We start from the raw sequence: 11,112 nt of genomic DNA, 5'->3' as shown, positions 1-11,112 counted from the left end.
TGCCCAAAAGCAGTTCCCAGCTTCACCAGGTTTGCGCGGCGGCTCTTCTCAGTCGGGGCTGCCCCTATTCCCCAGCCTCCAATAGCCCCGCTCTCACAGTCTCCGGAGCCCCCCAAGTCTCCCCATATTCCCTTGGACTCCCCAGGCCCGGACCTCAAGCCGGCGGAAGGAAGGATGCTGCCTCCCTCCCCGCCGCTTTCCCCCTCCCCATCCCGGCTTCTCCCCGGGCTGCGGCGGCCGCCACCGCCGCCAGAGCGCCCCGCGGACTGCCGCAAACCCGGGCTCAGCGAAAGGGGGTCAGCGCGGCGAGGGCGCGGGTAGCCGGCACTGGGAAAGGGGTGGGGACTGAGGAGGCGGGGCGGGGTGGGGCAGAGGGGCGAGGCACGGGGGAGGACAGAAGGGGAGGGGAGCCGAGGCGAGAAGCGCGCGGGCCGAGGGGGAGGCGGCGGGGCCGAGGCGGGCGAGCGGCGGGCGAGCGGCGGCTGCGGGCCGGGCTGAGTCAAGAAGCGGCAGCCGGACTTCCCCGAGGAGGGGAGCGCGGCAGCCGGCGGGGCCGCGCCGGGCTGGGGGCCGGGAACCGCGGTGGCGGACACCTCCGTGCGCGCAGGGACAGAGGAGCCCCGCCGCCCACCCTGCGCCGCGCGAGCGCGCCACCGCCGGCCAGCCCCCCTAGGATGTCCGAGGGACCCAGACGCCCAGGACGGTGACCGAGCGAGCTCGAGAATGGGACAGCGCCCGCAGCTGCGGCTCGTCAAGGTAAGAGCAAGCCGGCCCGCCTTCGGGCGCGGGCGCCCCCATCCCCGGCAGGCGCGGGCGCAGGTGGGCTGTGGATGTGCTGGGGTCACTAGGTAGACTGTGCACAGGTCCGGGGGCGGCCGGGGCTTGAGGGGCAGTCCAGCTTCCTCTCTCTCTGGACCTTTGGAGCCGGCGTAGAGTGCGTGGGGGGAGAACTCGGGTGAAAAAAGCATTCGTGGCGAAGCTGCCGGGATGTTGGCGGAGGAGGGGGCCCGCCCACCCGCCTAACCAGCTCCGTGTGGAGAATCGCTTTAGGCGTTGGGAGTCAGCATTTGGTTCCACCTCACTCCCCTCCCATGCAGACCCCGACCCTGGGATAGGAGGTCTGGAGATGGGTCCCCCCCCAGTCCAAGCACACTCCCATCAGCTGTCCCACCCCGCACGCCCCCGCCCGGTTCTTGGGAGCTCCTTCCTGCCGCTGCCCCTGCCCCTCCGTGGAAAGCTGAGAGTCCAGGGAGATAAATGTCCCCGCTCCTCGGAGCCCTTGATCAATATCGCAATCTCCCGGGAGGAGACTGTGCATCCGGCGGTGGTTACCGGTCCTGTGTCGCGGCCGGGCCGCCGGCGGGAGCACAACGCCGGCTCTCTGAGCCTTTGCACACGCGGGTCCCCGGCTGCGCGGGCGGCTGCGCCTGCTCGCTCCCGCCTGGGGTCTGGCAAAGCTATTCCGGCGCCCGGAGTTTGGGAAACTCGCCAAACCGCATGTCCAGCGTCTGCCGGCTGAAGTTCGGAGCGGTAGGGCTGCCCTCGCTTCGTGTACGCCTGGGAGGGACTGGAGAGGTGACAGCCTGGCCCGCGGTGGGCCACAGCAGCCACTTGCCAGTGCTGAGTGCTTCCCGAAGCGGTTCGTCTCGCTGGGTGTTGGCTCGCCAACCGCAGCCGGAGGGAGTGGTGGGTGGGCCTCGGCTCCGGCGCGTGGATCCTCCGCCTGAGGTTCCGGACTCTGCTGGGTCTGTGTGGACGACCTGAGCTACGAACACCAGCTTGACTGGGTTCAATGCGTATAAAAGCGATTACATTGAAAAGAATTGAATGGATTTGGGGAGGGGTGCGGACTGACTGCATTTCATTTTTCCATCAGTTTTTAAACCAACTGTACGGATCCCAGCTCACAAAGTGGTTTTGAGTTAAACCACCAAGACTTTAAAATGCAATTGCTGCGGGTTCATCAGTGGAGACGGTATCGGTTACTGAGGCGTTCTCCATCCTCGCCCTCCCTCTCCCAAATATTTATATGTTGATTTTTTAAAAATGACTATCTCGTTAATTATTGAGGACTGGGGGTGGACCCAGAGATTACTTTCTGGGTGATCAGGGGTAGTTGGGAGAGGGAGGGAGAAAAACATCCAGAGAGTCTGAATAGACGGCATTAAATGGTTATTTTCCAGAATGCTTGTGTGTACCAAACCTTGGTCTAAATTCACAAATCAGGCCAAATTCAGCCTTTTGAATGGATTCAAAGGATTGAACTGTAGGTTTTTGTTTTGTTATTTAAGCTTACATGGTAATAGGTCAATGTTCTTTCTCCAGCCTTTTTCTTAGAATCGTGTGCAAATCTCTACTTAGAATAATCACGTTTTCCTAAAAGTAAAAAAAAAAAAATCACGTTGTTGGGAGTGTGTGTTTCTACTAGATGGTGAGGTGTATGCCCCTTGTCTGGCTTAATGAACTCACTAGGTGTTCAATAAATATTGAATGAATGAGATGCAGTGAATGAATGGGCAGCTAATGCTGGTTTCAAATAATACTGACATCTTTCTCTTATTTATGTAGCCTGTGCACCTTGCTGGATATTGTTCTGCCTGCTTTGCAAATATTAAGTCATTTAGTCCTCCTAACAACCCTAAGAAGTAGGAATTATGTCTTAGGCATGGAGGGGCTAAGTAACTTATTCAAGTTCACACAGTGGAGGAGCCAGATTTCAAACACAGGCATTGTGGCTTTAAGGTTTCATTTTGTTAGCTTTTACCAGAAAATATTCTAAATCACTTAAATCTCATACTAGACTTCTGCTAGATGAGAGTTTGGGTAGTTTTATGAGTATGAAAGTATGGATCTAGACGAGTTAATACAAAATTCAGCCCTGTCCCCAACCAGTCAGCCAGGGTTGAGAAAGAATCCAAGCTAGGTTGCTTACTGTGGGCCTAGCACTGTCCTGGTACTGAGAACAGGAGTGCAGAGGGAGAGCAGGCATGTGAGTGTGCATGAGAAGGTGGTGGTGTGTGAATGAGGGAGAGGTGATGTGTGTGTGAATGCATGGATGCAAAGGAGGAGATAAGTGAAATATTGTCTCTGCCCCCAGGGAAGGGGGGGGCAGCTCCTCACAGAAAGACCTGTGTGTGGATCAAAACAGTGGTCTCTGTTGAGTCTGAGGGTGCAGAAATCAAGGCCTGGCTGGGGTACAGTGAGTTCTGAAGAAGGAGCTGGTTTAATCTCTGTTGCTCTTATCGTAAAGCTAGATTTAGGATCATGACACAAAATTTGGAAACCACCTGGGAAAATTATTACCACCGCACCCTCATTACCGCACCACACAACCATTAACTATTACCACTCTTTAAATAGTCCCTGCAGGCCCTTTTCCAAGTGCAGGTTTGGGCACAGCTGGGCCATTGGGCACACCTGCTCACTTACTGTGTCACAAGAGCCCCAGTCTGTCCCGTGTTATTTCCCAGCCTCCAGAGAGAGATCGTCAACCTCTGTGTATTCCCTGTGAGTGGGTGTTCTCTGCCATTCCTCTATCAGTGCACACTTGGACCATTTTCCACATTGTTTTTTGACAAACAATATGGAGCTGGGTTTTTGAAAAGTGCATTGGCAGGAGGGATAATGAGAGCAAAAAGGTGAGTCTAGGGTGGGGCCATGGCTGCCGTGGGGCATGGGGACAACTGACCTGGCCACAGACCAGGAACACAGCAGGAGAGTGGGGCTGAAAGCCAGCCAAGCCCAAATTCAGATTCAACGTGACCAGTTTCAGGAGAGGCAGGACTCGGGCCAGTCTGGTTTTCAAGGAGAGTATAGATTCCTGGGAAAGCAGGACACTGACTAAGGGCCAGTGAGGATGAGCTCAAGAGGAAAATCCATTTCTCACCTTCTCCACCCTTTAGCATCTCAGAGAGCTTCAGCAACCAGTGGGGTTCAGTCGCACAGAAGAGTTTGGGGGGGTGGTCCAAGGTGCCCCTTGGCAGCACTCCAAGTCCCCACAGTGCTTGCTGAGCCTATAGGCCCAAGCCCCAGCCACGGTATGACCTAGAAGGAAGGGATTAGGCCCAGGACGGATCATTTCATCAGCTATTGGGGTGGAAAGACCATCAGCCTGGAAGCTGGCAAACCTGATCTGTCCCTGATATGCCTTTGATCAGCTGTGCAACTTTAGGTGGGTCACCTTCCCTTACTCAGCCACAGTTTCTCTGTGTATAAACAGAGGTATTGGACTGGATTCCATGTTACCTTTCACATCTCTGTGAAAGATCCATTTCCAAACACTCCTAAGGGCCATGACTATGACACAGGTAGGGCCGGGTGCAGTAGGTTGAAGTCCCAGTTGCAGGGCCTTGAACTTGGTGTTTGGACCCAAGTACCCTTCTGAGCTCCATGTCCCCTGTGAAATGGCGGTGGTACCTAACTAATGAGGGTGAGGTAAGAATGAAATGAATACACAGGAAGTACCTGGAACTGGACCTAATAATCTACTGCATGTAGTAGGCATTTCACAAATGTTTGTTGATTGGATGGATGGTGTTACTTAGTTCAGTATTGTATAATCAGAGCGGACCCACTGCTGTTCCCATGAGATGCCAGTGTCACGTCAAAGGAGAAGGCTGAGAGATGCCAAAACCACCCTGGCAGAAAAGACTGGAACTGCCCCTTAAGCCCACTGTGTTTAAAAAATAAAAATGGAAAGAAAGAAAGCACTGAACAGCTGATGCAGCACCCTAGTGGTTTGGAGAATCTGCTTAGGGTGGAGACTGGGCTGGTGAAACTCCAGCCCCTTGCTGTGTTTGGGGGAGAGCAGGTTGGTAACAGGTGGCCTGGGGACTTTCTTGTTTCCTCCTGTGAGGAGAGGGGTTGGGATGAGTTCTCCCAGCTCTGGCTCTCTCTAACTGCTCATGGTATCAACAGAAGAAAGAGTGAACCCATTTTGGAGTTAACACCAAGTCGAGATTATAGCTGCAGTTTCATATTCAAAGGATGAGTTTGTTAATTACAAATGACTACTGTCTACTTAGATTCTCAGGGGGATCCTGTCGCCAAAGTCCCTTGGAAGTAGCAACTGTAAGTCATTATGAAATGCTTGCCTTTGGACTTGTCTGTCTCAGCCAGCCATCTCTCACTTCATCCAATGTGGTAGTCAGCATCCCTATGCGGATGAGAACATGAGGTGAAGCAGATGTGGGCTTGAATCCTGACTGCTATGAAGCCTCAGGCAAGCGAGGTTATCTCTCTGAACCTCAGTTTCCTCATCTGTAAAAAGGGGGAAAATAGTGCCTACTTTATGGGATAATCATAATGACTTCATGAGATGTCAGGTTTGAAATTAAGCACAAATTGCAGTGTCTGGCACATGTAAGTACTTAATAAATATTAGCTATAGTAGTCACTCACTGAATTTTGTCAATCCAAGGAAGATCATCAAAGGAGAAGTGGGGAGGAGATGGGAGGTGGAGGAAGGACTGCTTGGAAATACAGAATCTCCTCTTGCCCAGGGTCCTTTTCACAGTCCCGGGGAAGAAGGGATAGGTCACCTGCCATTGGCTTGTTCAAAGGTCAGAGGACAGAGGTGCCTGCAATTGGCTCTCTGAACATCTCTGATGTGTGAAAACATTTGATAATAAAAGTAGAGGCATGTAGGGAGGATAATACAAAATGATTAACTCACTGATGGGAACAATTATTTTGAAAACAACTAGCTGGATTCTATTAAACAACAAATTATTAACTATGCCTGTTCAGTATAAATGGTGTCTGCTTCAACAAAATTGAGAAGGAAGGAAGGGGGGAAGAGAGGGAGGAAGGTTTGGGGAATGTGGAAATATACTGCCTTTGCTATAAAATGAGCATTTGAGATGCATTGAGTAAAGGACTGAGATGCAGTCCTTTACACAGAACTGTGTGTTCAAATGCTTTAGCCAAACATGTTCTTTACCAACTGTCCACCCAGCAGCCATGAAACTGGTTCAGGGACAAATGAAGATGTTTGTGGGGGCTCTTTCTGCCCTATAAACACATAATTTCATGATCCCACCCCTGGGTCAGTTGGGCCCCAGGGAGCAGCCCCAACAAGGTGCTTAGAGGTGGGGCTTGTGGTGTGTGTACCTGTCCCCACCCCCTCCACCTGTCAGTCTATTCCCAGCCTCCAGCCAATTTGGCTGTGAGACAGGATGCCTAGGTCAGAGCACAGAACAGAAACTGGCCCGACTGGTCCAGCTGCTTCCGTGGCTGAAGAACCAGGGAGGTGGGGTTTGTTCTACACAATTTCGGGTCCATCTGCCCATGAGTTTTAAGAGCTAGTGGGGCTATCCTGCGGCACAGTGGGAGACTTGGTTGAACGTTTAAGTGCTGGGAGGTTGGGACCTTTGGGACGATGTATCACTCAGTATCCTTTGCAGATACATGGAGCCCAAGACTTGGAAGGCAGCTTGCCCACAGTGATGGGCTAGGGTGAGAGATGTCTGTGGCATTTCCATTTATAGCAGGGATTTTTCCCCTGTTGGTCCATGCTTCCTCAGCCTCCTTGGAAGGGTATGTGAAGGGCTCAGTGATTTCCAGATGTCCTAGCCGATCCTGGAGCAGCCCTGCCGCTGTGGAGTCAAAGCTGGATAGGGAGAGGTAGGGAGGCCCAGGGCTGAGGGCTGGGCTGCATGGGCTGGAGAAGGTCCAGGAGGGCCTGGCTACCTGGAAAGGGGTTGAGGGAAAGCCCTGGGCTGTCTAAGGCCCAGCTTCCCACTGTCAGAAGCAAAGGCCCAGCAAATCCATGAGCCTGCTCAGGGTGTACAATTTATTATTATATATGAAATGGGCATGCAGACAGACAGACAAGCAGTAAAAGACAGCAAGAGAAACTAAAGGTGATGCACAGATGGGAAGCACTGGCTAAAGTTGGCCTGAGGTGGAGAGCTCAGGACAGAAAGGCCTGGAGGGGAGAGGACGGAGGCTGGCAGGGAGACGGGGAGAGGTGGCAGCCGGAAGAAGACCTGTGCTTCATCTTTGCTTGTCTTGCTCTGTACTTTCTCCCTAGCATCCAAGAACATGTGCGCCTGGTTCGGAGGCCAGAGGTAGCATTTCCTCTCTCCATTTCTTAGAAGAATCACCACCCCGTCCCAAATCCACCGCCTGGAGCCTTGCTCCTCTGTCAGGAGAGCCCTGGAGAGCAGGGAGGGACGCTCTGAGGCCCGCCATGGAGCTTTCCCCATCCCACACCCTCCCAGTGCCCCGGGCTGGCTCCCCACGGAGTTCAGAAGGAACAGAGCCTGTTGCCTTTGTGGTCCTAGCTGGCCTCCCATGTGCAGTCTCTTTCTTACACACACACACACACATACACATGCTGGGACCCCAGGGAGTGAACCACTTTTGCAGCATTCATAGTAGTTTACACCCCCACCTCTTACCCCTCAGATGCTACTCTATTGTTACCATGAACTCATCTCTGAGCACTAACTGGCAGGCAGGTGTGTGGCACCCACCAGCTCCAGGCCGCGGCTGGAGGACTGACTCCCAGAGGAGCAGCTGGGCACCCAGGGCCATGGGGCCAGCAGTGGGAGTGGACGGCAGGTCGAACAACCTCCCCTGGCCACATACACCTGGCTGGGAGGCGAAGAGGCTGGTCCCACTCTAGAAGTGAAGGAACAGAAGTCCTGCTCATATCTCGGTCCTCACCTCTCAGTCACACTGCTGTCCTTCCTACCCCCCCTCCCCCACAGAGTACTCATTTCCAACACCACTCTGCATTTGGCCATGCTGTTGCTGCTTCTGAGACTTCTGCCTCACAGTGTCTCTGCACCAGTCCTGTCTGCACCAGTCTTCCTGAACCATCCTAATCTCCTCCTCCAGGAAGCCCTCCAGTTTAAGTCCATCTCTTACCGGTGGTTGCTTTCTCTGCATCTCCTCCTCACAGGAGTCTCTAGCTCATGGTGGGCTCTCAAATACCAGAGGGCCTTTCAGCTCTTTGGTGAGTCTGCCCACAGGAGGCTCAAAACACTTATTAGCCAGATCCCATATGGACTTCTGATCACTCTCATCTAACCCAAGCCCTTGTTTCCACCATAGATTCTGAGCTTTGCCTGGGCCAGGAGGATTCCCTTAAAAACACAAGACTCCTCAGCCCCTAGTCCAGTACTCCAAGCATGGTAGGCACACAGTAGATGCTGAATTCATCAGACTGGCACATGGTCCTCTTGTGCATGATAACGGTGTAGCCTGTGCCCGGAAAGTTGGACAACATCTGAATTGGTTTAGACCCTTTTCAACAACGTAAGTCTGTTGACAGCAGGTGAAGATGCATAACAAGGACAATTCACATCAACATAACAAATGCTTGATTGCACTAACAAATGGTGCTGGCAGCAGTCCCCACCGCCCCTTGAGTAGCACTGGTCTGAAGCCCTCCTTTGGGGCCAGAATTCGTGACCCAGAATCCCTGGTTCGCTTTTCTCACGGGTCTGGCTGCTGGCTCTGCACCCTTGTGCCTGCTGTGTGCCTCCCGCTATCGGGACTCAAGGGTGTAGTGGCTCTTTCTGGCAGCAAAGGCTGGGCTGCTGAAGCAGAAAGAACTCTGGCCAGGAGGGAGGAAACTGCCCTTGCCCCATGGCAGGTCTGGGTAGGCCCCTTCCCTCTGATTCTCATTCGTCAGCCTGCACCTTGCCCCTGAGGTTGGGGAAGACTCATGACAGTCAGTGGCCATGAGCACTGGTTAAACCAGGGAAGCCCATTCTCTGTGATGGGCTCCCCACAAAGCTCACAGAATTCAGCCCACCTTGCTTTTAACTCTTGTCCCTGGGCTTTCCCAAGACAAAGGAGCTCAGCTGCTCCAGTGCTCCAGGACATGGCTCGGCCTCCTGCCCCCAAGGTGCTGGCCAGGGGACAGCCCGCTCCAGAGCCTAGGCTGGGTGGGCCCCACTCACTGGCCCTGGCCATGCCTGCCTGCCCCATGCTTCCCGAGGTTGGCCACATTGTCAGGCAGGTACCTTCCTGCTTTGCCCTTCAATCTCCCTGGAGTAGCTGACGGGGGAATGCTGGAACAGCATGGAGGGAAAAGACCTCCCATCTGCCCAACTGTCCAGGAACAGTCATTCATTCCTGCCAGTCGCCTGCCTTCAGACTGAGGCCAGGAGGTGGGTGAGGGACTGAACCAATGTCCCACAGGGCGTTTGCTAGACAGACAGTTCCAGGGCCTCTTCCTGTCTTGCAGGCCTGTGTCTCTTGTTCTCCCATTCTTTCCAAGGTTCACTTCCGCCTCACCATCTTCCTTCTCCTTCCCAACTTGTGTGATCTGCCAACAGGTGAGTCTTCTCAGAGCTAGGAAGGCACTGAAAAACCCTACAGCCGGGTTTCCCGATCTCAGCAGTCCTGACCATTAGGGCCAGTGGTTCTTTGCTGTGGGGGCTGTTGTGGGTAAAATTGTATTATTTCCAGGATCTCTCACTTGGCTTTAGTGCATCTGCATATCAACAGGCATTCCTCAGGGGTGGAGAGGTAGTTTATCTCCATATCAGTGGGTAATAACCTGGGCCACCGAGGTCAGGGGGAGGTCTTGCTTGCTTCTGCAAGAGCAGGAGAGAGAAACAGTTCTGGACTGCAGTTTGTAAGCAATAAGCGGGTTTTAAACTTTATTTCTCTCTTTGACTGATTTCGGTTTTAGAGGTATTTTGCCCTGGGATTTCCTCTTCCTGGAGTTACAGCCGTCCTGCATATCTGAGGATGTTGAGCCCTGTCCTGGCCTTTAGCCACTAAATGCCAGTAGCACTGCTCCAATTACGGCAACCAAAAATGTCTCCAAATGTAGTCACCTCGAGGGAACGATACTGCCTCATTGAGAACCACTGGACTAGTTCAGGTATGCTCAATCTGGGGACCCTTCAGGATCACCTGGAGAGCATTAAAAAACAGAGTGACTCCTGAGCTTCCCCTTGGGCATACTGAAGCTGAATGTCTGAGGTAAAGCATGAGACACAGAATTTTCTATCTCTCAGATGCCAGGCAGTCTCTGGAAAGACTTGTGATTCCATCTAAATCACTTATTTTACAGGCAGAGAAACAGACAGAGTCATTGCCTATCTTACGGACAAGTATATGGCTATTACTAATGTCCCTAAATCTCCCTGTTCAGTGGGGTTTGGTGGTCCAGTGGCCCCTTTAAACCAACCCCCATGGCTTTGGAAAGCAGTTGCTTCTCCAGGAAAAATAGCCTCAAAACCTTTAGCTGTTTTCTAATAGAACCTAATTTTCAGCCATCAGATGATGTCCTTTTGCCTTCCTGGACCCTCTTCAAGTGCCCTTTAAAATGCAGTTTCTTAAAGGACATCCCTTTTCTGCTGACATAAAATCCCCCTCACTTCCCATGCGTCAGGGAGCAGGCTAAGCTGATAGTGCCACCTGCATAGTTGGGGACTTCATGCCTGTCCTGGCACCTCGGCTCTGTCTCCCAGAATAGCAGATGCCTCTCCCACCCCCTCAGGAACAGTTTCCCAGTGTCTGGGAGCTTCTCACATGGCTTATGGAATGAGGGGCAGGGGCCTGGATCAGAACCCCTGCAGGGCTCCGCTTCTTTGCAAGAACTAAACTCAACCCTTCTTGATGGAAGTGTCTACTCCATCTAGTTCCCACTGCCAGCTTTTGGGGAGCCAGGATGCAGCCCAGACCTAGAGGCCAAGAGGCATAGGAGACCTGTACCTCCTCTTGGACCATCCATGCTGGGGTGGGGAGAGGAAGGGAGGCAGAACAGGCAGGGAAATAGGCTGTCCTGCCCAGGGGCACAGTCTCAGGGTTGGAACACGGCTCCAGTTACTGTGGTGAGCAACCTTGAGCATGTTCCCACCTCTGTGTGTGTCCATTTGTCATCCGTACAGTGGGAAGAGAGAAAGGCTCCAACCTCTTGGTGTTGAGAAGAGCATTTGAGAACAATCCCCAAGTCTGTACTGCGTAAACGAGCTGGAACTTAAAGAAAGGAGGAAAGAAGAGAGGGAGGGTGGAAAAGAAGAAGGAAGGAAGGAGGGAGGAAAGGAGTATGAAAGACAGGAATAAAGAGGAAATGGAGGCTAGGGAAGGAGAGAGAGGTGAGGAGATGAAGGCCAGGAGCGCGAGGAAGGCGGGTAGCCCAAG

At 53.1% G+C, this 11,112-nt stretch overlaps 1 protein-coding gene across 1 annotated transcript in view; it reads left to right on the top strand.

The window, feature by feature from the left end:
• The first annotated feature begins 426 nt into the window (after nucleotides 1–426).
• Nucleotides 427–11,112, top strand: part of CRHR1 (corticotropin releasing hormone receptor 1) — a 41,443-nt gene continuing 30,757 nt past the window's right edge. The window contains exon 1 of the mRNA XM_036997619.2: nucleotides 427–756. Within this exon, the coding sequence (XP_036853514.1) occupies nucleotides 724–756 (33 nt within the window). The 5' untranslated portion in view covers nucleotides 427–723. The remainder of the gene's footprint in view (nucleotides 757–11,112) is intronic.

This window comes from Manis javanica, chromosome 4 (genome assembly GCF_040802235.1).
Source record: "Manis javanica isolate MJ-LG chromosome 4, MJ_LKY, whole genome shotgun sequence".
Lineage (NCBI taxonomy): Eukaryota > Metazoa > Chordata > Mammalia > Pholidota > Manidae > Manis > Manis javanica.
Note: the sequence above shows the minus strand (reverse complement) of the source record. Positions and strands in the feature narration are given on the sequence as shown.